Genomic DNA, 27456 nt, shown 5'->3' on the forward strand with positions numbered 1-27456 from the left:
ATCCTGCTAAAAATCATCAGCCATGAAATCACAATAATTATTATTTTGATGATGAATAGTTTAGGGGAAGGGAGGTTGATAGGTCTCAGAGTTAACAATGCATTGCTATGAGCTGATGGGCACACCTCTCAGCGCTGGTTTTTCAGGCTGCCTGCAGAAGATAACATTGCACCGGTTTACACTCGGTTCATAAGTTCAGGGTAAGAAGCCCAGTCCATTTCTATGGTATGGGGTGGGGTTCTGCTGCGGATTACGTGGTGGGGGGCCCACATATTGTCCCAGGCGCCAGACTGGCTGGCTCCTATGCTCCCCTTTCTCTTTTAGCTAGAGACAATTTTCTGCAAGGCTGGCTAATGGGACAGCAACCCATTGATTCACAGGTTGAGCACTATCTTCGCAATGGAGAGGAACAGAAAATAGAGAGACGGCTTCTGCGTGGGCCAAAACAGTCCTTGATGGAAGTTAGAGCAGCCCTGGGACCGCTCTAGGAAGCTTCCCTAGGGTTACCTAAGGGCTGCGCAGCAGCCCAGAATCCACTGCACCAGTGAGCCTTACAGCTATTCCCCGTTTGCCCCCAACATGCTCCTGCCTGCCCTGGCACATCCCCTCAGCTAGGGGCTCAGCATGGGGCTGCCCCCCCAGCTCCTTGTGATGCACTTAAGGCCCCATCTGCTGCAAGAATAGGAAGCAGTGTCATCCTCTCCATTTAATAAGAGAAAGTAACCCTAGCTCGGGGGTTCGCAGGTATGGTCACCAGGATCCTCAGCGGAGAAATTTGGTTACAACAAACCTTTTTTTTTTTAAATGATATAATTAGTAATAACTGTGTAACGTTTGTGGTATTATTAATAGTACATATTATACTTGATCTTGAAAAGCTTATTTTATTTACTTCCAAATAAGTAAGCGTAAGTGTTGTTAGTACGTGGTTTAACTGCAGGCACTGTGAATTTGTTTGAGACCCGCTGCGCTTCATGGTGTGAAATAGGGGTTCTTAGCAGTGTTTTCCATGGCACCACATGTATTTCCTATGCAGATAATACTCCAAAGAGCAGCGGGATTGTTAAAAAAAAGCACAAAGCTTTTTCTCTGGGGCATGGCAGGGTTGTTTTTGTCTTTGGGAGCAAAGAAAAAGGCAGATCACGGAAGAGGAAAAACCCATACATCACCCCTTCGCGCAGACAATGACTTGATTGTTCCATGGCAGCTATTTTGAGGCTATTTTTAAGTGACAAATTGGTTCACAGTTCAAGGCCAGGTACGGCAGTTCCTGTGTGACAGTTACCAGTCCCACCGTGTGGTCGCTGGCTTCCTGTTCCTTGTGGGGAAACTGTGGGGTCTTGTCAGGTTAGGAAAGTGGAGTTTGTGCGGGGCCAAACCCCCCTCCCCCCACAGGGGCTTTCTTTGTCACCTTGTTACGCTGGAAACTGTGAGAGAGCAGAGGAACCCATTAATTAATCCTTGTGTCATAAGGCAGGTGGGCTTGTGGTTTAGCCTAGGGTTGGAATCAGGAGTTTTAGGAGCTATTCACTGCTTCGCTACTGACCTGCTCTGTGACCTCGGTCATGTCACTTCCCTTCTCTGTGCCCCAGGTCCCCGCTGGTCGAATGGGCGTGAGCGTGCTGTTCTAGCTCAGCCTGGGTGTGGTGAGGAGCTGTTCAGCAATATTTGCCAAGTGCTTGGCCTTCCTTGCCTGGAGGGCACAGGAAATGTGTGGTGTTACTACAGCCACAGAGGTTTTGTGAGCGCTGACGACCTGGCTACCTGTAGGGTTGAGCACAGCACCGAGATCTCCGGCTTAGCCTGCCTGCAAAGTCCTCCTGCCCCTGGCCCTGACCTGCAGGGCCACAGCCAGTCCAAGGGTCCCGTGTCACTCTCTCCACCTCCTGCCAAGGTTGCAATCAGCCCTCACAGCACTCAGGGAAACTCCTCAGCCCTGCGTGCCTCACTCCAGATGGGAGTGGAAGTTACACTGGCTCCTGGGCTGGTGCAAGGGGCTGCAAGTTCTTGTGGTGCCCAGTTCCTCATAGGCTGGGAAGCTCCTACCGTCCACTGAAATCAGTAGAAGTTGGACGCCTCACTACCCTTGAGGCTCTGGGCCTAGGACTCCAGAGACTTTTTTTTCAGTTCTCCTAAAAACTCCCTGTGTGGCCAGGGACAAGTCACGTTGCCTCATTGTGCCTCAATTTCCCCATCGGTAGATGGGGCTCAGCTTTCCCTACCTCCCAGGCTGTTGTAAAGATAAATTCATTAATGAAGATGAGGTGCTGAGGCATAGGTACTGGTTTTACTTTTCCCTGGGGGTCCTCCACACCTGCTGTGCCCTGAGGCCCTGCCCCCATTCCACCCCTCCCCTGAGGTCCCACCCTTGCTCAGCCTCATCCCACCCTCGCTCCACCTTCTTCCCCAAGGCCATGCCCTCACTCCGCCCTCCTTCCCAGGCCCCCCCTACTCCACTCCCCCTCCCCCGCTCCTTCCCTTCCTTTCCCCCTGAGGTTCCTGTCCGCTCGCTGCTCTCTCCATCCTCCCTCAAGCTCCTCCCCCATGCCTACCACCAGCTAATTGGGGGTGCTGCCAAACTGCTGTGGCTGGTGGCTTCTGAGCTCCCACTATTTTTTTCCCATGGGTGCTCCAGACCCAGAGCCCCCAGGGAGTCGGTGCCTATGTGCTTAGGTGATGTGGACCAGATAAGAACCTCCGCAGAGCCCTGACAAACAGCCCAGCTTTGAACACAGCCGTTGCTATGGCTATTACAAACCATGCAAGAAGGGATAAGTTCCTGCCCCTGGGGACAGAGCGGCACATGGCATAGGAGATAGGAGCTGGGAAATGCACGAGGTCTCGCTTATAGCTTGCACAATGTTTCCTGTGACCTCCCTTTCCAGGTTCAGCATTGCTGGCATGAGTGATGGACAGGAAGGAGGCTGACAACACAGGTGATCCTGGGATACAGCTAAATATGGGGTGACCGGAGTTATGAGCCAGCATGACTCCATCCCCATCCTGCTCTTAGTAAGGCTCCCTGGAGTATCGCATCTGTGTCTGGACACTTTCCTGATGACTGAGGGTGTCGAGTATGCAGGCTACTCTGGTATGTATGTCTCTGTGGCTGATACTGTCTGTGACACAGCCGGGAATGCTGGATGATGCGATCCGAGTCAAAGTCTCTCCCTGGGAATCAAGGCAAAGCAGGAGAGCGAAGGTTTCACTGTTTCCTGGGTGTCACAGGGTGAACGAGGGCTTGAGGGTGTGGAACAGCACACAGACTTTGCACGTCCGGTTTGATTACAGGCGTGGTCGATGAGTCTAGATGTATAACTGCAGCTCTGGCACGACCTTCTTCTGTGGCCTTTGGGCAATTCAATTCACTGCTTGGTGCCTCAATTTCACCATTTCTAAGTGGGAAAAACCATGCTTCTTTATGCCAAAGAGCCATTGTAAATGTCAATTAGGTATTGTCTGTAAAGGACTTTGAACATGAGAAGTGCGTCATCAGGCTTGTCCATGTGGGGAAGTTATTCTGGAATGAGGTGGGTCGAGGATTTAAAGCACAATAGCTATTGTGGAATCACTCCTTGGGTGTACACACTTATTCTGCAGCAGCTATTCTCATCAATTTCCCCATGTAGACAAGCCCTCAGTGTTAGGATCATTGTCTTCTGCTGGGAGGGGAGCTGAGTAAGTTGCTTTGGAGATAGTCTCATACAGTAGGGAAGTTTTACCAGGAGCGCTATACAATCCAAGCCCTCCTAGGGCAGATGCAGTTAGTTATGCCAGCATGGAGGTGCTATTGGCAGTTGTAAAAGGGCTGTCTGCCCCTTGAGGAGCCAATGTTCTGGGGAAGAGCCTGGCAGACAGATATTTGGAATTGTGGGACCCAGCTGGCCTGCATCAAGTGAGTGGGGCTGAAGTGATGGGTCCCAGCTAAGGAATATAAATTAGGGCCCTGTCAGTAGACTAGGAGAGGGATGAGACTGGATTTGCCAGGGGTTGAAGCAGCAGCAGCCGCCGCCGCAACCTGAAAGGCTAAGTAAGGGTCGCAGCCCAGTCTGGGAACAGAACTAGTGTTTTTCAGTTGTTCCATGTTTCTTTCTCTGTGCTGTGCTGGGGTTGCGGCTGAAGACTGGGCCTGCTACCTTACAGTGATATCGCACATGCTGCTTTGGGGAGTGACATAATCAGCTATAGTGATGATTTTCAAGAAGAGCTTTGTGGGCTACTACTAATTATTATTATTATTATGCTTGTTGGTGTACAAACACCACCAGAAAGATGGTGCCAGCCCCCCAAAAGCTACCACCTAATGGCTTGGGGGGGGAGGGAGGGCACGAAGGAGGTGTAAATGACAATAGCTTAGATTCCCTTTGATACACCTCTGCCCTTGGCTCATAGTGGCCAGAATGCCCCACCCAGTGCAAAGTGCTTGTTCCCATGTCCTCCTCTGAGTGTAGGAGTCAGAGGCCTGCTGGGTCGGAAAGCAGACAGACGCTCGTTCCTGGGAACGGGAGTCACTTACTATAAATGAGATGAGCTCTGAGTTGGCTGGGAGGTCTCTTCCTACATCGCGCACGCAAATATTTTGTTTTAAGAAATCAACTTCCTTCTTTCCCCTTGTTATTGTTCTTTCGTCCCTGTTTGTGTGTCCTTTTTTTTCTCTTCTAGTTCTCCGTTTTTACTATCAAGGTTAGTGAGACTGTTTGGAATGGCATAACCTACTTCCCCCCTTTACTCCATTCACGTTTTAACCATATAAGCCTTGAAGGCAGGTGTGATGAAATATGGTCCTAGCTCTTTTTATTAATTGCATATGTTGATCTGCATCCCAAAATGTGATGTATCTGCTTGGTGCCTAACAGGATCAGATACTATCAATAGGCTGTGGAGAGAGACAGCTGTCAGGCTGGTGATTATAACCCATTGAGACTGAGCACCTGAGCTGGGTGCTCTGAGACCAGAGGAGCAGGTAATCCAGTAACTGACAGTGGGATTTCAGAAGAGCGAGCGTGCGTGCCTGCAGTTGGGTGTGTGAAAATGTTTACAGGTCTAACCACACACTGAGGTGAGAGCCTGATGCTGCACTAGTGCAGTTACCAATCTGCATGGCAAGTCTCCTATCACCACGACTGCTGTCACTCTCCCAGCTGGCCTGTGTCATGTCCATGCAATCGTGCGTGCAGGGACTCAGGTTGCATGTGCAGCCTGGATAATTACATGGATGAATTAGAGACACAATTGCACATTTGATAGAAATCATAGCGAAACTGATTGGCGGGGTGGGGGGGGCCACTGATGTGATGGGAAGTGATTCTTCTAGGGCAGATGTGGTTTGGAGCTGTCCCTAGGATCCCACGTTCTGCTGGGTGTTTCACTAATTCCATGGTTAAAACCTTCCTCTACAGAGCAACTTCCCACTGAGTGTAGGAGCTCAAGTTTCACCCTGTGAATCATTCTTCGTTATTCACAGTATGGGAATGGCTCAGGCTGCACCACTAGCTCTGAACCAGCGAGATGGGTGTGGCCTATCTCTGTTTACAATACAGCTGAGGAGGTGTGTGGTTTTGGGAGAGAGGAGGAAAGGGATTGGCTAATGCAGAAGGACTTCAAGCCCTGAATGTACTAAGTGACCCACTCTGCCCATCAGTCAGACTCTGTGCCTGATACTTTTTCATTCTCATAGGAATAATGATCTCCATACAGGACGTTGCCTGGGGCCCATGGATGTTACTAGACTCTTAGCATATTGCACGTTGATTATGACCATGTCCCCCATAATCAAGCACAGGGGGTGAAATTCACTCCTGTGCAGGGGGATCGGACTTGGCCCATGCATCATTTAAACTCTGGTTTAAGTGGGATTTAATGGGGTGTCAAGGCCTCTCGTTGGCTCGCCACGCAAGGGTTTCCTGCGTACGTGATCCAAGCTGGTAAAATGGTGACTGTCAGGGTGAAGGAGGTTTCCTAAAATCCTGGGGGAGATTTTAAAGGTACGTCTACACTGCGATGCTAAACCCACGGCAGCCAGGCTCAGAGCCCGGCTCAGCTGACTTGGGCTCACAGTGTTTGGGCTGAGGGGCTACAAATTGCATTGTAGATGCTCAGGCGGGAGCAAGGGCTCTGAGACCTACCCCCGTCATGGGGTTTCAGAGACCAGGCTGAACGTCCTGCAGCCTGAGCCGGGCCAGCCACAGCCGTGCCGTGGGTCTTTTGTCACAGTGTAGATGTACCCTAAATGTCTCACTGAAGCATAGGTTGCAAAAATCCTACCCTGCAGTGGGGAGAGTCTTAATTATCCTTCCGTTATGGGAGGGAGTCTCCTCGGGAGTGTGTGTGAGCTTTGGCAGGTGTGCACAGCTGGCCAGCGTGTGAGCCCTATTTCACATCTGCTCACGACGTCAGGGCAAAGTTCACTTTGTTCTCTCAGCGACCGTTGCGCTCGGCTTTCCCGAGCTGGTGTGTAACGGAGGCTAACCTGCCAGCTGATCAGCCAGTTCTCTCTCCCTTTCCCCAGCCCTTTGTCCAGTTTGTTAGTTTACACTGTAAGCTCTTTGGGGCACGGACTATGTGCTACTTGGTGTTTATACGGCACCTAGCATAACTGGGGCCCTCTTGGTTGGCTCACTAATAAATAGTAAAGGACTGGCACTGTAACAATCCATAACTTTATAGGGAGGGAAAACATAAGGCAAGAGATGGCTGGCTGGGGAAACGTGCTTTATATTTATCATTACCAGGTTCTCTTTCAGGATAATTTTCTTTTTATTCCTGCTCCCACTAGAGCAGGATTTCTCCTGAAAGAGTCATTTCCTGAATGGCTTTGTAATCAACGGCTGCTGCCCTGATCTCAGTGTGAACCCTGCATGATCTCTCCTCCCTATGGGTTATTAGCTGTTGAAACAGCAGAATCATTGTCTCAGCTCACTGGCTGCAGGCTCTGTTATTCAACATGGTCTGTTGATGGTTCTTTCGACTCCCTATGGCCCAATGGGACTCCTACATTCCTTTGGGCACTGGTGAATCCAGGCCCATTCCTGTTTCTGGAGCCGGGGGTGCGATGGGATGGGGAGAGCACTGGGAGGAAGGAGATGCTGTATCCAGAGGCACGGGAAGTATGGATGCAGTGGGTGCTGCAGCACCCCCAGGTTTGCAGCTGGAGTCCCAGCTGCCGGCTCTGCACCCCTGCCAGCCAGGGGTTCCTGCTGCCTGGGGGCTCTGCTGCAGGCCTGGGGCCCAACCGGCCGCCGGCCCTGTGCTTGGGGGCTCTGCTGGGGTCCCAGCCACCAGCCCCATGCCTGGGCTCTGCACCCACCCCTAGCTGTGGCCCCAGCCTCCGTCCCCCCCTCCCGGAGCCATGGCCCTGCTCCCGGCCCCAGCTCTAGGGGGCAGTGAGGGGCACGGACAGGGGTAAGAGGGGTGCATTTTAGCACCCTCACTCCAAAAACTGTTCCAGCACCACTGGCTGTATTAGCAGGAAGACATGTCATCGGGGGAGAGGCGTTAGAAAGAAGCCGTGGGTGGATGGGGTCACTATAGAGAACCTGGTTTCAAGGGAATGTGCCAGCTACGTCCACAGCGCTTTCCATTCTGTATTTTGTTCTCAGTCGTGGTGTCTGATTCTAATCTCAAAGCATTTCCTGGGTTCCATTGGTCCTTCTCGTTGACCAAGTGCAGCCATCTCGGGCCATGTGTTTCTGATGGAGCATGTGGTGCCATGCAGCAGGGGAACCAAACAAGTGTGACTCCGATCTCCGTTCCATCCAAAGCACCAGAGTTAAAGGGCAAGGGACAGTATGTCGGTGGTGTAACGTGGCCCAGGGTTTGGCCTGTCTCTAGTATATAGAGATCTACTCCCCCATCCCCCCATGATCTCCTAGGTAGCTGCCTGTTCATACACTCATGCACCTTTCTCCCCAGCTATAGATTGCTATCAGAATGGAGGCTTCCCCATTTCAGGCATGGAGTCAACACAGCTGAGATGCTTCTTAAGCTTCAGGAATAGGTCTCTCACCTAGAAGTGAAGTTCCGCTTGAACTTCCGTCATCAGCTCAGCACTGATTGAGTTTCACATCCCTCTGCCCTGGAGGCAGCTCTAACAGGGCCGAGAGAGCTAGAGGATAGCTGTCGCTCAGCAGGGGAAGACGTGCCTCCAGGAATGACCTGATCTGTACAGGTGGAGAAGCTGTTCCCAAGGATCAGGCCGTGACTGATCTGGGCAGGGACAGACCGACAGACAGGATGGTATGGGCATGTGGTTTCTGTTCTGGTTATCTTATTGAGTCAGAATGACATGGGCAGTGAGTCAGCCGGAACAGGAAGTGTGGCGTTTTGCTTGGGAGGTGATGTGTGAAGGTGTGAATCCCCAGGCTGGCTGAGGAGGGGAGCAGAGTTGACACCTGAGTGCATTTGGGGAGGAAGTGAAACCACCATATCCACCCTCGGAGACCAGAATAGCTCTGGAAATACCCCCGGCCCCCTTCTGAGGTGCCCACTTGGCTTGGCTAGGACTGGGGGCTGGACCTGTTCAGCTTGAATGGAGAGGTTGGGGGTGGGGGGGTGTTTCTGTGCTACTGGACTACACATGAGTCACAGTGGGAAAGAGGGGCTGAACGACAGCCCCAGAACCATGACAGTTTTGGAGCAACGCCCCCGTCTCACCACCGGCTCCTGGCAGGGCCGTCTCGACCGGATAATCTTTCCGATAAAACTCTCGTGCTGGTTGTCCCGTAGTAGCTGAGTGTGGCTCATTAACCCTTTCAGTGCCTTATACATTTGGGGCCAGGCTGTGCTTTGCCTTGCAGTGGATGCAAGGTGGAGAAGCAGGCACAAGGAGTTGTCCTCTACCCCCTATGCCTCTGCATGAGGGCTGGGTATGATAGCATGGAATAGCTTGTGAGCAGTACCAGAGCTCTGCCTGACACAGCAAAGGAGCCAGAGGTGGATTTAAACTACTTTTATGCTCTCCCAATTTCCAGGGCAGCTAGAGGCTGATTCTACCCTGGGCATAACTTAAAGGAGACAACCTCCCCCCCGATGACAGCACCAACTGCCCATCCCTGCCCATACTGGACCCCTCCCCAGACGATGGTGCTAACTGCCCGCCCAAACCAGACCCACCCCCCTAGCTGCTTTCTGTCACTCAGGGCTTAAATTCCACTGGAGCAGTCTGGAGCAGAGCGCCGGTAAATATTTTCAAACCTGTGGGAGCCCTGGAGCTCTTCCCCTCCCCCACGGGGCAGAAGCCCCAGGGCTCTGGGAAATACTCCGGGAGAATTTAAGACCTGGTGTCACTGGAGTGGTGCAAAAAGCTGGAGTATGCTGGTGAATCTGGCCCCTTAGCTTCTTGGTTTGATCTGAGCAGATTGTTCTATTTGGGGAAGCCGTGACCTTCATTCTCCCCTGCCTGGCTCGCTGCAGAGCAATGCTGATACGGCTGCAGATTTGTGGGTGCTTGCAAATGCAATTGATTGCTAACCACACAACTGCTTGTGCAACTTGCTCTGTGCTGGGATTGAGCTGCCAGGGCACGAGGGGGCCCGTTTAATTTAGCCCGAGTTCCTGTCACATGGGGATCCCAGGGTGATAAGGAGCTCAAGCCCCAGAGCTTGCAGCTAAACACAAGCTGCTTGTTAAATTCCTGGTGTAAATTTCAAGACAATCCTCTGCAATGAGCTGGGAACTCTTTCACCTTGGGATTCCCTCAGTGTTCTGCCAGTATGTCTGTGCTCCTGCTCCAGCCTGGAAAGATCCCCCTTCCCTGCTGAGCAGAGAGGAATTCATTCCCCATGTTTGTTTGGTTTTCAATGCTGCTCCACCAGTTGGCTACCAACTACAGTCACCCACATTGGCTTTACCAGCACTCCCGTGCTCATTCTCCTCCCACGCTGCATGCAGCTTGGAGTTGCTTCCAGCTCAGATGAGTTTGGCTCAAGCAGGAGAAGGCCCCGTTTTGGTTCACCCAGCAGAGCCCTGATTCCAGTCTCAGCTGCTGTAGGTCACACAGGTGGGTTAGGACTTGGATGAGGGGTTGTCTGCCCCAGTGTCTAGCTACAAACTAGCAAGAAGCAATTTCCCATCTTGCCTGGAGCTTGTCACCAAGTATCAATGTGGAAATAGTATGGAAGCTTTGCCTGAAATGGGACTGGATGTTTTCGCTCATGCCGGCAGCAGAGCAGGTGCAGCTCCTACAGAAGTCAGTGGGGTTACGCCAGAATAAGCAGTGTCAAGGGCTTTCCCTTCGCCTTTCCCCTGGTTTTGTCACGCAGCCAGAAAGCGGAAGACCAGATGTCCGAAGTGCAGGCAATGCAATATTTATTGGGATTAATCCAAGAAAGCATATCCACAGCTCTGTATGCTACAGAGCCTTTTCCCCTTTCCTCCTCCTTAGCAGGCCCAAATATACCTGCAGTGCATGCCCCTAGTCCCACCCCTTACAATTTATGGTCATGTTCTGTTTTGGAGGGTCTTGAGTCTGGGGCCTTCGGTACCATCTCTTTTGTATCCCGCGGGAGGGGTAGGGAGTGAGGGTATGTACTGGGCAGGGATACCTTTTCTCTGGCTTGTTGTTGTTTCTTATGCCTTCCTCCCACCCCCATCCTCCTTGCCCCTCCTGACTGGCCTTGTCTTGAGATAGGAGTTGAGGTAGTCTTCAAGTGTACGCTCGTATACCCATACCCAGTAACACAAAAGCTCTATCTCTTTTCACCCTATCTGCTTGTGGGCAGATGTAACACAATGTGTCTTTGTTCACACATATTGGTAAGAATAGACAAATGTCAAAAGTCAAATGGGCAAACAAAACCCAAAATTCTATCTACAGGCCTGACTACTATGTTATCATCACTAGCACTCTGAAGAAGCGGGAGCTGAATTTAGCTCATTGGCTGCAGATAAATATATTTTGTTAGTGCAGCTGAGAATCAGGGCAAACCTGGGCTAAGTGCTAGTTGTGTCTGTGGAAGACGCTTTTTCTTCACCCCTTCTTGTGTTGTCATTTATACCTGTGGAGTGGGGTGCTGAAATGCTGCTGTTCTGATCTGGGGAGCAGGGGCCTCAGGTGGTTACTAGATGTAGGTTGGGGTTGGGGTATCTGGAGCTAGGGTGACCAGACAGCAAGTGTGAAAAATCGGGATGGGGGTGGGGGGTAATAGGAGCCTACATAAGAAAAAGACCCAAAAATCGGGACTGTCCCTATAAAATCGGGACATCTGGTCACCCTACATGGATCAGACAGATGGCTAGCAAATCATGAGCACCACCTTGACTGCAGGGAACTGGCCTAGCTGACCTCTCAAGGCTCCTTCCAGTCAGCCGCGTCTATGACTGAGAAGAGATAGGCCTGTGGCAGTAATCTGAGATCTGAATATCAAGCCCCTGCAAAGCTTGGTGGTGTTTGGGTCAGGCCTACTCACTTCTCAAACCACCCCCACAGGCTGGCTCACAGCCAACCCCAGAAAACCAACCAGAGCACAGGGTGGCAGGACCATGAACCAGACAGAGCTAAAACGTCAGCATGAAAGATGAAGTGGTTAGGAAAACAGAAGGGTTTTGTTTTGTACAGCCAGACAAAGCTGCTGAGCTCCGCACTTTGCAGCAGCCGTGCCAGCTGCTACTCTGAGCTACGTCGGCACAAATCTGGAGCGACTCTGCAGACGTCATTGGCACCTGCCTCACGGGGGTACTGGGAGGAATTGTCCCGGGAATAAATGCTTTGAACACATAGGGCCAAACCCTTGGCTGGTGTAAATCAGCATTGCTCCATTTAAGGTATTGGAGATATGCCAGTGTATGCCAGCGCAGGATCTGGCCCATTAAGTGCTATCTGTGTATAGATGAGTGCTATTATTACACCTGGGTAACTGAGTGGGATTTGGCCACTGAAGGCCTTTTCTCATCAGTGCTGCCCGAGGTTCATCTCCACCAGTGGTAGCAATTGCACGATCTCTGGTGCAGACTGTGGCACTAGGCACTGCATCGTGCAGACCTGCTCTGAGCTAAGCGAGACACCAGCATGGCAAAGATGCCAGATCCGCGTCTACGCTAGTGTTTCCATCAAAGTTACTACCACAGCTAGTCGGATGGAGCAAACAGATCTAATACATGCAAGTCCAACAGGCAGGTGTGGGCGGGTGACTTTGCAAGGAGACAAAACCTCACCCCATGCCACTAAGCTCACTTCAGCAAGGGACCCCGACATAAGTTCCTGTGAGCTGAGCATCCGAGTGTCGTGCGCAGTCGGTGTAACCACCAGCTTCCTCTCCAAGCTCCTTGCAGGGGCGATATTAGCAGAACAGAAAGCAGGGGCAGCTCAATTTCCTTTTTGTATTTTACCCCCTCAGTCTGGATTGGAGCCAGCATTTGATTGGGGGGGGGTGTGGGGCCCTAGAACCAGAGAGATTTAGGGACCCCTCAGTGAGGATCAGTGCATACACTGTCAGTGTGCAAAGAATCATAGAATCTCAGGGTTGGAAGGGACCTCAGGAGGTCTAGTCCAACCCCCTGCTCAAAGCAGGACCAAACCCAACTAAATCAACCCAGCCAGGGCTTTGTCAAGCCTGACCTTAAAAACCTCGAAGGAAGGAGATTCCACCACCTCCCTAGGTAACCCATTCCAGTTCTTCACCACCCTACTAGTGAAAAAGTTTTTCCTAATGTCCAACCTAAACATCCCCCTCTGCAACTTGAGACCATTACTCCTTGTTCTGTCATCTTCTACCACTGAGAACAGTTTAGATCCATCCTCTTTGGAACCCCCTTTCAGGTAGTTGAAAGCAGCTATCAAATCCCCCCTCATTCTTCTCTTCTGCAGACTAAACAATCCCAGTTCCCTCAGCCTCTCCTCATAAGTCATGTGCTCCAGCCCCCTAATCATTTTTGTTGCCCTCCGCTGGACTCTCTCCAATTTATCCACATCCTTCTTGTAGTGTGGGGCCCAAAACTGGACACAGTACTCCAAATGAGGCCTCACCAGTGCTGAATAGAGGGGAATGATCACGTCCCTCGATCTGCTGGAAATGCCCCTACTTATACAACCCAAAATGCCATTAGCCTTCTTGGCAACAAGGGCACACTGTTGACTCATATTCAGCTTTCCATCCACCGTAACCCCTAGGTCCTTTTCTGCAGAACTGCTGCCCAGCCATTTGGTCCCTAGTCTGTAGCAGTGCATGGGATTCTTCCGTCCTAAGTGCAGGACTCTGCACTTGTCCTTGTTGAACCTCATCAGATTTCTTTTGGCCCAATCCTCTAACATTGTGACGGTCAAGGGACCGTTGGTGGGGAGCAGTGGGAGGAAGCCAAAGAGGCACCAAATATGGAGATGATGGACCTGAGTCTCTATTGACTTGCAGCTTGGGCCAGATCCTCAGGACCGGCCACCTGGCATTGGTGCAGTGTGCAAAGGGGGTGGAAGGGCCCTAAGATGGCTGATTCTCAGGCCTGGCTGAAATAGCCCCTGTGAGACCATGCTAGGAGCCAGATGGCTGAAGTGCAAGGATACACTGGCCACAACCTCCTTTGCTGTGCCCCCTCTGTGGTGGGCTGGAAGGGAGTGATACAGAGCTGGCCATGCCTACCGGAGGATTCCACTCAAGTCTGTACTAAAACACAGCACTGTTGCGCAGAAGTTTAGGACAGAAGGGGAGAAAATGATTGTCTCCAGCTGCCTCTGCAGAGGGAAATTAGGGAGGTGGAACCTTGCTACCCAAGTTGGAGGTGGTTAGCTCTTGGGGGGCGGGAGCATCTTTGTTCTGTGTTTGTACAACCCCTAGCACAATGGGGTCCTTTCGGAGCTAGGGCTCCCAGGCCCTCCAGCAATACAAGCAATAACGTGAGACTGACAGCCTGCAGACTGGGGGGATTGCTGACAGGCATTAGCAGACAGGACCTTGCTTTTTCATTTAATCTGAAATACAGTGACTCCAGCAGCATAGCGCCTGCTAACTCAGCAGCGGGGCATTGGCCCTGAGGGAAAAGTGCTCTCCGCTGGGTCATGCAGGGGTTCTGGCGCTATCTCTTAGGCAGAAACCAACAAGGTCTTCCCCCGTTTCGCCCTTTGGCTCTGCCATGCCGACAGCACAGGGTGGTAGGTCCGGACTCTGCTGACGTGCTTGTCGAGGCTGACTCTGAGTAGGACATTTTCTGACAAGGCCCTGCAAGATTAGATGGATGCTACAGAAAGGAATGTTACCCACAGATGGTGTCTCTTCCCTGCTGGCCCCGCCTTTCTTGCAGACAAACCTCTTCCAGCTTCATAATGAAACAATACAGACAGCAATAACGTGGATCACGAGCCTTTCTCCTCTCTGAGCAAAATGCTTCCACCGGCCCTGAATCGCTTTGGAGGCACGTTGAAAGGATGATGCTGTCAACTGAGGACAAGTCCCACCTCCAGATATCAGCCCCATTCCTTGCAGTGGGAAGCTGGGAATGACAATGCTCCCAGGGTGAGACAGGAACAAGGGAGGGGTTTTTCCAGCCTTCAGCCTTCCTTCCCACGGCGCATCACCCAGTGCACGCCTCATCTAGGACATCCATCTGCCAGATGTTTTTGCCAGGAGTGCAAGTTGCAAAAAGGAGCTTCCTCTTCTGCTCTCTTTAGAATGTTTGTTTTTCATGGTGCATCCTCCCCGAGTTCAGAAGCTGAGGCTGGGCAGAGGTGCCAGGCAGTGAATCAGCAGCTGGTGGAGGGGGACGAGGGGCCCCTGCAGCTGTGCATTCACCACTGGCTCCCCCTCCCCCTCCTCTCACACATGTTGCTACCTGGCTTTTCTTCTCCCCAAGGAGAGGGAATAATGGAGGGCTAGGCATGGCGTGGGCAGGGGCTGGGTGACCTTGCCCGGTGCTAATGCACTTTAATACAGAGCTGGAATGCTTCCTGGTGCTTTAGCCAGAAGAGATGCAGGCCTGATGCCCATCAGTCCTGACCCACAGCCTCCCTCCTCCCCGTCCCCCCCCACGATCCCAGCTCTGCCCAGGCATCTCAGTCCTGACCTGGCTTAGGAGTGGGGGGATGCAGGCGGGGAGTTCTGGGGTTTTCTTCCTGCAATCTGGGCACTGTACGGCATCAGAGCCCTCAGCAGTGGGGGGACTGTTAATAGTTCCTGGGGCCTCAGGGCAGGGTCTGTGGTCACCTGGGCAGGAGCTACATTGGATAATCTGTCCAGCATAGGAGGGAGCAACTGGATCAGGTTGTCTCCCGGGGTCGAGCCCTCACCAACCCAGAGAGGAGTCTGGCTTTAGCTCACTGGGAGGCGAGGTGAGGAGTGTTTCTCTTTTCTGTCTGGATGGCAGTGTTCTCGCTTCCCTTTGGGATGTTGTTGTTGGTGTGAAAGTAGAATGAATTCTATTGTAAAAATAAGAATGGATTAAAGAAATGTTGTATGTACCTTTAAGCAGAAATAAGAAATGTTGAAATACAGGTGCCAGGAAAAGAAACATTAGGCATAAACAATGGTGCTAATGGCGAAACATTAACAGAAGCTGGGTAATAGTTAGTAAGGAAATAAGATATGCATGCCTAGCCCAGGTAAACTTATCTGATTCTGCTTCCTTTGTTATCTTGTTAAGTTCTCACCCTTTATCTGTATAAATAAGATAGTTTGTGTCTTGCATGGTGCTCACATTATCTGGGTGTTATTAGCAGAGCGCTGTGCTAATAAAACAGAGTGGTCTGACAAACTGTGAGTCCTGAGTCTAACTTTGACATTGGGATGCTGTAGCTCTCCCTTCCGCCCATTGTTCCCAGGCCAGGCAGGTGGGTGGGGGAAGTGAGGTGAAGTATCTCATAGCTGCTGGGCCCTGCTGCAGTCACAGGAGCAGCTCTTGAAAGGGTCCCGGCAGCAAGGAAGCATTGCAAAGGGAGGTCTCTCCACAACAGGCCGTGCTGGGGAGGGAAGCACAGTACTGCAGGCATCTAGGGCAGAATGGTGCCCTCACTGCCCCAGCAATGGGCAGGGCCATGGGGGAAGCGGCGGGGTTCTGCTGCACGAAGGGAGGGAAGGCCAAGTTCTGCAGGAGGACGGAGCACCCTGGCACCACGCAGAGCTCAGGTCTGGATCAGGTCCAGGTGTGCTGGGACACAAAGTGGGTGAGGACAGGGAAGGAGGCGAGATGGAGGTGGAGTTGGAAGACCCATTTCTTGCTGCGTGGAAACCTCTGTTCTCCTCCCCCCCACCCCTCCCCTGACAGCAGAGACTGTAGCCATCCCATGGCATGGGGGATGGAGAGGGGATTCGTCCCCCCTGCCCGGCTTCCCACTGCCTGGGCCAGCTACTCAGGCTGGGCCCTGGGCTGAGGATTTGTCCATTAATGCACCATATTGACCAAGAACCTATATGGAGGGCCCTGTTGCTACTGAAGAACTGTAATGGGCTAAGCAAGGATCGCTGAGGAGGGCCTTAGCACGGCTACGCCATAAGGGCGGCCAGGAGTCTGGCACTTTAAATGCCATGAACTCGACCACCTTCATGTCTGTGCATCCCTATAGCCCCACTGGAGCCCCACACAATCAGCTGGGATGGGGGATGGAGTAGGGTCTGGGATGTGGGGGTGATGGGGGGGGTCTGCCCCCTTCTAGCCATGTGGCTTGGCCCATCCCTGGTGTTGTCCCCAGCCAGAGGTGCCCTCCTTGCCCACCAGAAGGAGCAGCGGGATCCGGTGATTTGGCCCCTCAGGGGCCCAGGTAGGAGCCGCTTCTGGCTTTAGCCCTTGACTGCGATGGTTGGGCTGGAGCTTTGGGAGCTGGGCATGGTGGGGTGGGGAGGGGTGAGAATGGGGCAGTCTCTGTAGCAGGGACTGGGGATGAGGTGGGTGGGGGCTGGGAACTTGGTGAACCCATCATCAGGGAGTGGGGGCCCCATGATGTGTGTCTTAGTGGGCGTGGGGGGCCCTGGCTGGGATGTGCCAGAGCTGACCTCTGGGTTTTCCCTTCTGGTGTCTGTGCCCAGGCCCCATTAGCACGTGGCATGGGGATCTCTCAGCAGACACTGATCTGGGGGCCCATCCCCCAGGCGTCAGGTCTGGGTCTTTTCTCTCCAACCAGAGGCCAGGTCTGAGAACTCTTCAGCCAACACTGGAAGCTGCTTCCAGGGCCCGAATGTTTCAGGTAGGAGCCTTGCTTGACTGCCACTGTGTCTCCGGGGCTACCTGGGCGGGGATTGGCTCAGTGGGTGCAGGCTTGGAAGCGGGGTGTTTCCCACCCAGTGTCTTGGAAGCCAGAAAATATTCTGGTTCAGGGTTGAGCCCTGGGTATGTTTGGGCAGGTTCCTAGGAAAGAGACAAATATTTCAGCTGGTCCTCGGAGGATGGGGGATGCGGTGTGTCCCTTCCTTCACCCACCCCTTTGGGACCTCCTCTCTCCCCTGCCCAGAGGGAGGCTCCTGGTGCTTCAGTTCAGCATGAGCAGGCTGAATCTGATGTCCCGCCACAAAAGGCTGTAGCTGGGGGAGCATCTCCCCCTCCTTGGAACCAGAGTGTGGGTAAGGCTGGGCACCCCCTCACCTGCAATCCCACCCGCTGCCCAGGCTGTCTGGGGAAAGGGAGTTTTGGACCACAATGGCTTGGCTAGCCCAGTTGCCACTGGGTAACCCTTATCTCTGGTTCCCTGCAGAAGCCCCAGGGGAGCGGCCCAACCTCCAGCTCTCAGGCCAGCAGCAGAGGTAGAAGCTATTGCACTCGGCTTTTCCAGCGGCTGGGGACAGGAATGGGGGAGGTCCCATAGCACTGAGGAGGAGGGGGTCACACTGACCAAGTGCATTGGCAGGGTGGGTGGCTCTGACCCTGGGAAAATACAAATGAAAATAATTTAGGATTGGGGGATTGCAGATTCCACAGCCTGCTCATTCATACAACCAAGGGGCCTTATCCCAATCACCCCAGTATCTCCCCGTGGTCATAGGCGCTGACTCTGTGGGTGCTCTGGGGCTGGAGCACCATGGGGAAAAATTAGTGGGTGCTCTGGACTCACCGGCAGCCAAGCTCCCCTTGCCCCACCTCCTCCTCCTCCCCTGAGCACGTCACGTCCCCGCTCCTCCGCCTACCTCCCAGAGCTTCCTGACGCCAAACAGCTGTTTGGTGGTGCATAGGACTTTCCAGGAGGGAGGGGGGAAGGACCAGGGATGGGACATGCTCAGGAGAAGAGGTGGGGCAGGGGTGGGGACTTAGAATCATAGAATCTCAGGGTTGGAAGGGACCTCAGGAGGTCATCTAGTCCAACCCCCTGCTCAAAGCAGGACCAAACCCAACTAAATCATCCCAGCCAGGGCTTTGTCAAGCCTGACCTTAAAAACCTCTAAGGAAGGAGATTCCACCACCTCCCTAGGTAACCCATTCCAGTTCTTCACCACCCTACTAGTGAAAAAGTTTTTCCTAATGTCCAACCTAAACCTCCCCCTCTGCAACTTGAGACCATTACTCCTTGTTCTGTCATCTTCTACCACTGAGAACAGTCTAGATCCATCCTCTTTGCAACCCCCTTTCAGGTAGTTGAAAGCAGCTATCAAATCCCCCCTCATTCTTCTCTTCTGCAGGCTAAACAATCCCAGTTCCCTCAGCCTCTCCTCATAAGTCATGTGCTCCAGCCCCCTAATCATTTTTGTTGCCCTCCCCTGGACTCTCTCCAATTTATCCACATCCTTCTTGTAGTGTGGGGCCCAAAACTGGACACAGTACTCCAGATGAGGCCTCACCAGTGCTGAATAGAGGGGAATGATCACGTCCCTCAATCTGCTGGAAATGCCCCTACTTATACAACCCAAAATGCCATTAGCCTTCTTGGCAACAAGGGCACACTGTTGACTCATATTCAGCTTTCTGTCCACCGTAACCCCTAGGTCCTTTTCTGCAGAACTGCTGCCCAGCCATTTGGTCCCTAGTCTGTAGCAGTGCATGGGATTCTTCCGTCCTAAGTGCAGGACTCTGCACTTGTCCTTGTTGAACCTCATCAGATTTCTTTTGGCCCAATCCTCTAATTTGTCTAGGTCCCTCTGTATCCTATCCCTACCCTCCAGCGTATCAACCACTCCTCCCAGTTTAGTGTCATCTGCAAACTTGCTAAGGGTGCAGTCCACACCATCCTCCAGATCGTTAATGAAGATATTGAACAAAACCGGCCCCAGCACCGACCCTTGGGGCACTCCACTTGATACCGGCTGCCAACTAGACATGGAACCATTGATCACTACCCGTTGAGCCTGACCATCTAGCCAGTTTTCTATCCACCTTACCATCCATTCATCCAGCCCAGACTTCTTTAACTTGCTGGCAAGAATACTGTGGGAGACTGTATCAAAAGCTTTGCTAAAGTCCAGAAATAGCACATCCACTGCTTTCCCCTCATCCACATCTCATCATAGAAGGCAATTAGGTTAGTCAGGCATGACTTGCCCTTGGTGAATCCATGCTGACTGTTCCTGATCACTTTCCCCTCCTTTAAGTGGTTCAGAATTGATTCCTTGAGGACCTGTTCCATGATTTTCCCAGGGACTGAGGTGAGACTGACTGGCCTGTAGTTCCCTGGATCTTCCTTCTTCCCTTTTTTAAAGATGGGCACTACATTAGCTTTTTTCCAGTCATCCGGGACCTCCCCCGATCGCCATGATTTTTCAAAGATAATGGCCAGTGGCTCTGCAATCTCATCAGCCAACTCCTTTAGCATCCTCGGATGCAGTGATCCGGCCCCATGAACTTGTGCTCGTCCAGCTTTTCTAAATAGTCCCGAACTACTTCTTTCTCCGCAGAGAGCTGGTCACCTCCTCCCCATACCGTGCTGCAGAGTGCAGCTGTCTGGGAGCTGACCTTGTCTGTGAAGACAGAGGCAAAAAAAGCATTGAGTACACTAGCTTTCTCCACATCCTCTGTCACTAGGTTCCCTCCCTCATTCAGCAAGGGGCCCACACTTTCCTTGACTTTCTTCTTGTTGCTAACATACCTGAAGAAACCCTTCTTGTTACTCCTAACATCTCCGGCTAGCTGCAACTCCAAGTGTGATTTGGCCTTCCTAATTTCACACCTGCATGCCTGAGCAATACTTTTATACTCCTCCCTGGTTATTTGTCCAATCTTCCACTTCTTGTAAGCTGTTTTTTTGTGTTTAAGACAAGCAAGGATTTCACTGTTAAACCAAGCTGGTCGCCTGCCATATTTACTTTTCTTCCTACACATCGGGATGGTTTGTTCCTGCAACCTCAATAAGGATTCTTTAAAATACAGCCAGCTTTCCTCGACTTCTTTCCCTGTCATGTTATTCTCCCAGGGGACCTTGCCGATCAGTTCCCTGAGGGAGTCGAAGTCTGCTTTTCTGAAGTCCAGGGTCTCTGTTCTACTGCTCTCCTTTCTTCCTTGTGTCAGGATCCTGAACTCGACCATCTCATGGTCACTGCCTCCCAGGTTCCCATCCACTATTGCTTCCTCTACTATTTCTTCCCTGTTTGTGAGCAGCAGGTCAAGAAGAGCTTTTCCCCTAGTTGGTTCCTCCAGCACTTGCACCAGGAAATTGTCCCCTACACTTTCCAGAAACTTCCTGGATTGTCTGTGCACTGCTGTATTGCTCTCCCAGCAGATATCGGGGTGATTAAAGTCACCCATGAGAACCAGGGCCTGTGATCTAGCAACTTCTGTTAGTTGCTGGAAGAAAGCCTCGTCCACCTCATCCCCCTGGTCTGGTGGTCTGTAGCAGACTCCCACCACGACATTATCCTTGTTGTTCATACTTCTAAATTTAATCCAGAGACTCTCAGGTTTTTCTGCAGTTTCATACTGGAGCTCTGAGCAGTCATACTGCTCTCTTACATACAACGCAACTCCCTCACCTTTTCTGCCCTGCCTATCCTTCCTGAATAGTTTATATCCATCCATCCATGACAGTACTCCAATCATGTGAGTCATCCCACCAAGTCTCTGTTATTCCAGACTTGGGGGAAGGGGATGGAATGGGGGTGGGGAGGGGCTAACTGTTGTGTGTTGCTTGTAGCTAGGGACAGGGAAGGGGCTAACTAACCCCCAACTCCTTGGGTCATTTGTTATGTGTTATTTACAAGGTTAAAGCAGGTAAACACACACAAATGAGTTACAGTCAGGTCGCACAAGGTAGTGGCAACTTCTATAATAAGCAGACTCTATATGTCCTTTAGGGTAACCCAGGCAAAACATCTGGGGACTCCTTGCTTATGCTTAAAAATCCACACCCCTCTGAGATCAAGCAGCAAAGGAATAACAAGTTCTCCTTAACGGGCATTTTTATGCCCTTTGCGAAGGGTTGGGTCACAGAAACCCCCTTGGGACTGCCACCTGATGTGCTGGGACTACCTCTGAGCCTGTTTTCCTGCCAGCTTGGAACTTCAGTACCCTGCCTGGTTGTTCCAGACACACTAGCCTGCTACAAACACAGACCCAGGTCTGGACTACATCCCCACAAAAGCTGCAGGCATAACTGAAAACAGCTTAAGAAGTGCTCCTGTCTCCAACACCCAGATACCCAGTTCCCAATGGGATCCAAACCCCAAGTAAATCCATTTTACTCTGTATAAAGCTTATACAGGGCAAACTCATAAAGTGTTCACCCTCTATAACACTGACAGAGAGATATGCACACTGGTTTGCTCCCCCAGGAATTAATTGCTTGCTTTGGGTTAATTAATAAGTAAAAAGTGATTTTATTAAATATAAATAGTAGGATTTAAGTGGTTCCAAGCAATGACAGATAGAACAAAGTAAATTACCAAGCAAAATAAAATAAAACACCCAAGTCTAAGCCTGATATAGTAAGAAACTAAATGCAGGTAAATCTCATCCTCAGAGATGCTCCAATAAGCTTCTTTTACAGACTAGGCTTCCTCCTAGTCTGGATCCAGCAATCACTCACACCCCTGTAGCTACTGTCCTTTGTTTCAGTTTCTTTCAGCCATCTCTTGGGGGTGGAGAGGCCATCTCTTGAGTCAGCTGAAGACAAAATGGAGGGATTTCCAGGGGCTTATATAGTCTCTCTTGTGGGTAGAAACCCCACTCTCCCCCGTGTGGAATCACAGCTACAAGATGGAGTTTTGGAGTCACATGATCAAGTCACATGTCCATGCATGACTTCAGTTCTCTACAGGCCAAGCCATTTCTCACATGTTAGCCCGAATGTTCCCAGGAAAGCTCAGATGTGTATTGGCATCTATCAAGGTCCATTGTTAGCCAAGTACTTCCATTTACTTGAATAACCCCTTCACACTATGTTGACCAAATCTGCCTTAGCTGCTGTCTACAGCAAACACTTTAAATACAAGCATAGAGCCAATGCTCATAACTTCAGATATAAAAATGATACATGCATACGAATAGGATGAATACAGGCAGTAGAACATAATCTTTGCAAAGACATGTTACATGGCATATCCAGTTATGTCATATTTACATTCACAAGCATATTTCTATGCAGCATTATAATGCAATGTCACACCCTTCGCCCAGCATTCAAACTGTGATGGGATGAAGGCTTGTGCACTGTACCCTCTTCAGGGCTGGGGCGGGGAAGCAAGTCTTTATCTTGCTGGGGAAGAGGTAACGCCTCTTGTGGTGAACAAGTATTTCACATGCGGTAATACTTCTTCCCTGGCTGTGGGGGATTTACAATCTTAGCAAACATTTTATTGGTTACAGCATGAGCATTGAACACTACCTTATAACGTGGGGTACAGATATTATAGGTAAGATTAATACAGGCAGCATCCTACAAGCATTTCATAAAATCTAAACACATTCTTATAACTCTAGTATCTATTTTAACTATCGTAACCCACAGGGGAGCCAGACTGGTTTCCAGCTCTGCATTTGTCAGTGTGCAATGAGGCCTGGGCCTTGGCATGAATTGGCACCTGGTCTGCCAGGGTCACGCTGGAATTGTGAATGGGGCCTGAGCTGATAAGCAGCCTCTAAACACACCTATTGGATTGGGCCCCACATGCAACTTAGGCAGTGGAACACCTAACTTCCCCCAGTTCATGATTCCATCTGGGGCTTAGTGGGGAGATAGTGCCTTCCTCTAGGTGTCTGTGCACGTGCCCAGAGGCTGAAACATGGGCACCTAGCGAGCTTTATACTGTAAAAACATAGGTGTTGAGTTAATTTAGGCACCTACGGAGTTCGCTGTGTGGTTTGTGGATCACAGTGGAGCCAAACCCAGGATTTACAGGCCTAAATCTGGGATTAGGGAGCCTGGGTCCCTTTGTGGTTGAGCCCACCCTTAGCCTTCCATTGACCAAAACAGGGCAGGAATTTCCCAAACTGCAGTTGAACTGACCAACAGGTGGGACTGATTCCCATTGGTCCTATTTCCCTGTTCCAGGGATGAAACGCCATTTCAGATTTTGGTGGGTGGGGGCAACTTTAACTGTGATTCCAGGGGCTACTTAGGCACCTGAAAACTCTAGGTTTTGGGGTTTGGGTTTTGTTTTTTTTTCCAGATAATAACTTAGAAATTAGCTGGCAGGAGCACTGTATCTGATTTCTATATAAAGAAAGAAACCTAAACAAGCACCAAATAAAGCTATATTTTAAGTTTATATATAAATTTAGAACAATCAGGAGCTAATACAGCAAGATATTCCCAATCCTAAACCTTGAGGTACCAGTTTGGGAGTCTTATATGAGAAACACAAGTTTGATACTCTGTGCACTATCTTTAGTAGAGATGAATAAAATCTGCTCACCCCTGCAATTGTTGTTGGTTTTTAAAATGTCTTATGTTCCAAATGAGACAGTTAATTTGTTCCAGAAATGTTTAAAGGGAAACAAATTATTTAAACAAACAACCAACCACTCCAGGTATGATCTAAAACAATGGATAACGCCATGGTCTCATCTTGGCAAATGTGCTTGGGTGAAATGTGCTTCTTGGCAACTTCGACTTCTGCATCCAGAAGGCCAAAATCAGTGCCTGTTGACCCATAATGATCTGCAATTATTTTCAGTTTCTCATCATCAAGAAAATGTTCCCTCTTTGGGTCACAAGCAGTTAGTTCAGTAAACTAAAGAAGATGTACAATTCTTGAGGAAATGCAAAGACTTCCTGACACTGGGCAATGCTGGAACATGTGTCTGCAATGACAAGATTAAGCCTGGCAGTGCACATAAATGGTATGTGTTATCCGTTCCTGAATTTGAGCTTGTACTCCTGTTAAATGCCCATCAGCACAGAAGCTCCACCATAACCCTGGGCAACAGTGTAATTAACGAAAAGCTTCAAATGCTGTAGTTCTTCAATAATCAGTTGTGAAGCAGATTCAGCATTTAGATTTGTCCATGTGAAAGCAGCTTGGAGCTCTTTTCTGAATGATTCCTTTTGGATAGTAGCGTAAAAGAAGACACAGCTGTTCTTTTTTTGATGCATCTTTAGTTTCATCAGCAAGGACAGAAAATACTTGGCTTGCCTGACCTCTTCAACAATGCTTTCTCTCAGGGCTTCTGTAGCAGAATGGATTAAATCATTCTGGTGCTGGTGAGAGGTATAGTATCCATATCTGCTTCTTTGTCAATTCAAAAGACTGGGCTGATTGAAAGCAACCAACTCAAGAATTTCAATAAAATGGCCTTGATTGCTAGAGGCATGCATCTCATCATGCCCCTGAAAAGCAATACCCTGTCTTGCACACAGCATGAAGACCTTTAAGACTCTTTCAATATACTGGCGCTTTTCAGCTATGACTGCCTGTTGACTGGAAACAAGTTGATCTGCAACACTTTTTGAACTGCTGACCCTCATTTTCAAGTAGTCTTGCCCTGAAATGAAAGCTGACTTATGCCAGCAACTGAGTTTTAACACATGATGAAAAAATTTCCATTTCTTAAAGCCATGCTCAGTGAATGTTCTGTTGTTGAATTGTTCTCCTGCTCCGATTGTGTTTTGACTAGCAAAGTGATGGCATGGAAAGCTAAAAACAGAATCCTCTACAACTGAGCTTTTAATGAAGGGGTACAAAGAAATCCAACCACACTTGAAACGCCATTTGCAGAAGGATATAAATCCATCTTAGGCTGTACTGGTTGTTCCTCTTTGTGCAGTGAAATATCTATGGCTGTGGAGATGTTGTTTTTCCTGTCATGAATAGGTAAAACTCTGTTTAACACAACCTTCTACTCCCGCTGGTGAGGTCAGAGCATGAAGGACATTCTTAGAGCAGGGGCGGCTCTAGGAATTTGGCCGCCCCAAGCAGTCATGCCTGCGGGAGGTGCACCGGAGCCGCGGGACCAGCGGACCTCCCGCACGCATGACTGCGGAGGGTCCGCTGGTCCCGCGGCTCCAGTGGACCTCCCCCAGGCATGACTGCAGAAGGTCCGCCGGAGCCGCCTGCCGCCCTGCTGGCAAAATGCCGCCCCAAGCGCGCGCTTGGCGCGCTGGGGTCTGGAGCCGGCCCTGTCTTAGAGGTGTAGTTGGTGGCCACTGATGTACTGGCCCAAGGATCATTATCATGAATGGCGCGTGAACCTCCCAGTCAGGGATGCTAGCTCCCTGCCCCGCCTCTTCTGCCTGAGGCTCTGTCCCCCAGCTCTTGCCTGCTGGGACTGGAGGAGCCCCGAGCCCCCCACTGTGGCCAGAAGAGCCTCGAGCCCCAGCTGCCTGGAGGAGCTCTGAGCCCTGCCTCCCCAAGCCTTCATTACGCGCCACCCATGATCATTATCCAGTCTGTTTTGTTGTGTTGACTGCAGGACAATGTTACTTAAGGAGGCATTTACACAGTTCATTTTCAAGGATGGCTCTTCATTGTCACAATTTTCATTGTCAGGGGCCTTTCTTTTTAAAAAAAATTCCTCTGCTGCAGTGGTACAGATTCCAATATACACTGGAAAAAAATAAAAATAAACTTTTAAGCATAAAACAAAATAATATAACAATAGTGTAGATTTGATTTGATTACTATCTTTGTATTAAATAGTTTTCAAAGGCAACACTGAAATGCCTTTCAATGATGCAGTGAATGCTTGTGCAATTAATGAAACAAAAAAGTATGAAACACTATGAAGCAAAAATAAGTTTTTTTTTAAACTCCCCTCCCCTTTTTATGTAGTTCAAATAAACTAGGTATTACGTTATAAAGTGAAGCAGACTCTGCCTGAAGCCTGTCTATGAGCTTCAGCCAATATTGAAGTGATGGAATAAAGAACCAATGGAATATGACATAAGCAACTTTAATGGGCAATTTTTTTAATCAAAGTAAAATAAATGTATGCTAGTGTTAACCCTTCCACGTCTGGTTCTTCCCAGATGACCCCAGATTCCCTGGTTTACAGCACAAGCCTGAATTATAACCCCACCCCTGCCAGCAACCCAGTGATCCTGAGAACCAATCCAGCTGTGATTCCTATTGAGTGTCACTATCCCAGGTGAGTGTCTGAGATGTTCAGGTCCCCTCCCTTCCATTCAGTCCCTGTTGTCGGATCTGGCTCAGTGACTGAGATTTGCTCCTCTCACAGGAAGGACAATGTGAGCAGTAAAGCCATCAAGCCCACGTGGGTTCCCTTCAGCTCCACCCTGTCTGCTGAGGAGAGGCTGAGTTTCTCACTGCACCTGATGAATGGTAGATGCCTTCAGGGGAGCCCAACCCTGCCTGCCTGTCTGTCCTGCTCACTGTGAGCTTGCCTTGCAGATGACTGGAGTGCTGAGAGACCCTCCAATGGGTTCCAGCTGGGGGAGGTCATGCATATCCAAGCTGATGTCAGCACTGGGAACCATGTGGCTCTGAGGCTCTTTATGGCCACCCTGACCTCGTCAGGCCTGGGCATGGGGTAAGCTTCAGCTACTGTGATGGCATTAAGCTTCCGATAGTCCACACAGAACTAGATCGACCCATCCTTTTTGGGGACCAGCACCCCAGGCGAGGCCCAAGGGCTGGAAGATGGCTGGATCACCCACAAAGCCAGCATGTCATTGACCTCTCTTTCCAAGTCTTGACCAGTTTTCCCTGTGACTCAGAAGGGGGAGCATCTTATAGGCAGGTGCGATTCTGTCTGCACCTGGGGAACAGTCAGATTAGTGAGTCACGGCTGGTTGGAAAACAGTTGTTGGTACAGATGCAGCACCCCTCTGATCTCAGCTTGCTGGACAGGGGTTAACTGATCAGAGAGGGGAATTGTTTCCAGGGAGGAGCCAGTTCCTGTCTCAGGGAATAGATCTACTAACGAGTCATCTCCCTGCTCCTCCCAATGTCCGCACACTGCTAACCCCACATTCCCCCTATCATAATATGGCTTCATCATATTAACACAGTACACCCGGTGGCGGTGTGCCCGGTTAGACAGTTCCACCACATAATTTACCTCATTTAGTTGCTTGACAACCTTGAAAGGGCCTTCCCAGGCAGCCGGTAGTTTGTTTTTTCTCACGGGGATGAGAACCATCACCTGATCCCCGGTGGTGTAGGCGCGGGCCTAAACTGTGCAGTCATACCAGACCGTCTGTTTCCTCTGGGCTTTGGCCAAATTCTCCTT

At 50.5% G+C, this 27456-nt stretch overlaps 1 protein-coding gene across 1 annotated transcript in view; it reads left to right on the forward strand.

The window, feature by feature from the left end:
• The first annotated feature begins 2889 nt into the window (after window positions 1-2889).
• Window positions 2890-27456, forward strand: part of LOC120373729 (zona pellucida sperm-binding protein 3-like) — a 31406-nt gene continuing 6839 nt past the window's right edge. The window contains exons 1-3 of the mRNA XM_039492540.1: window positions 2890-3091; window positions 26234-26352; window positions 26443-26546. Of these exons, the coding sequence (XP_039348474.1) occupies window positions 3077-3091; window positions 26234-26352; window positions 26443-26546 (238 nt within the window). The 5' untranslated portion in view covers window positions 2890-3076. The remainder of the gene's footprint in view (window positions 3092-26233; window positions 26353-26442; window positions 26547-27456) is intronic.

Source organism: Mauremys reevesii, linkage group 10 (genome assembly GCF_016161935.1).
Source record: "Mauremys reevesii isolate NIE-2019 linkage group 10, ASM1616193v1, whole genome shotgun sequence".
Taxonomy (NCBI): Eukaryota; Metazoa; Chordata; order Testudines; family Geoemydidae; genus Mauremys; species Mauremys reevesii.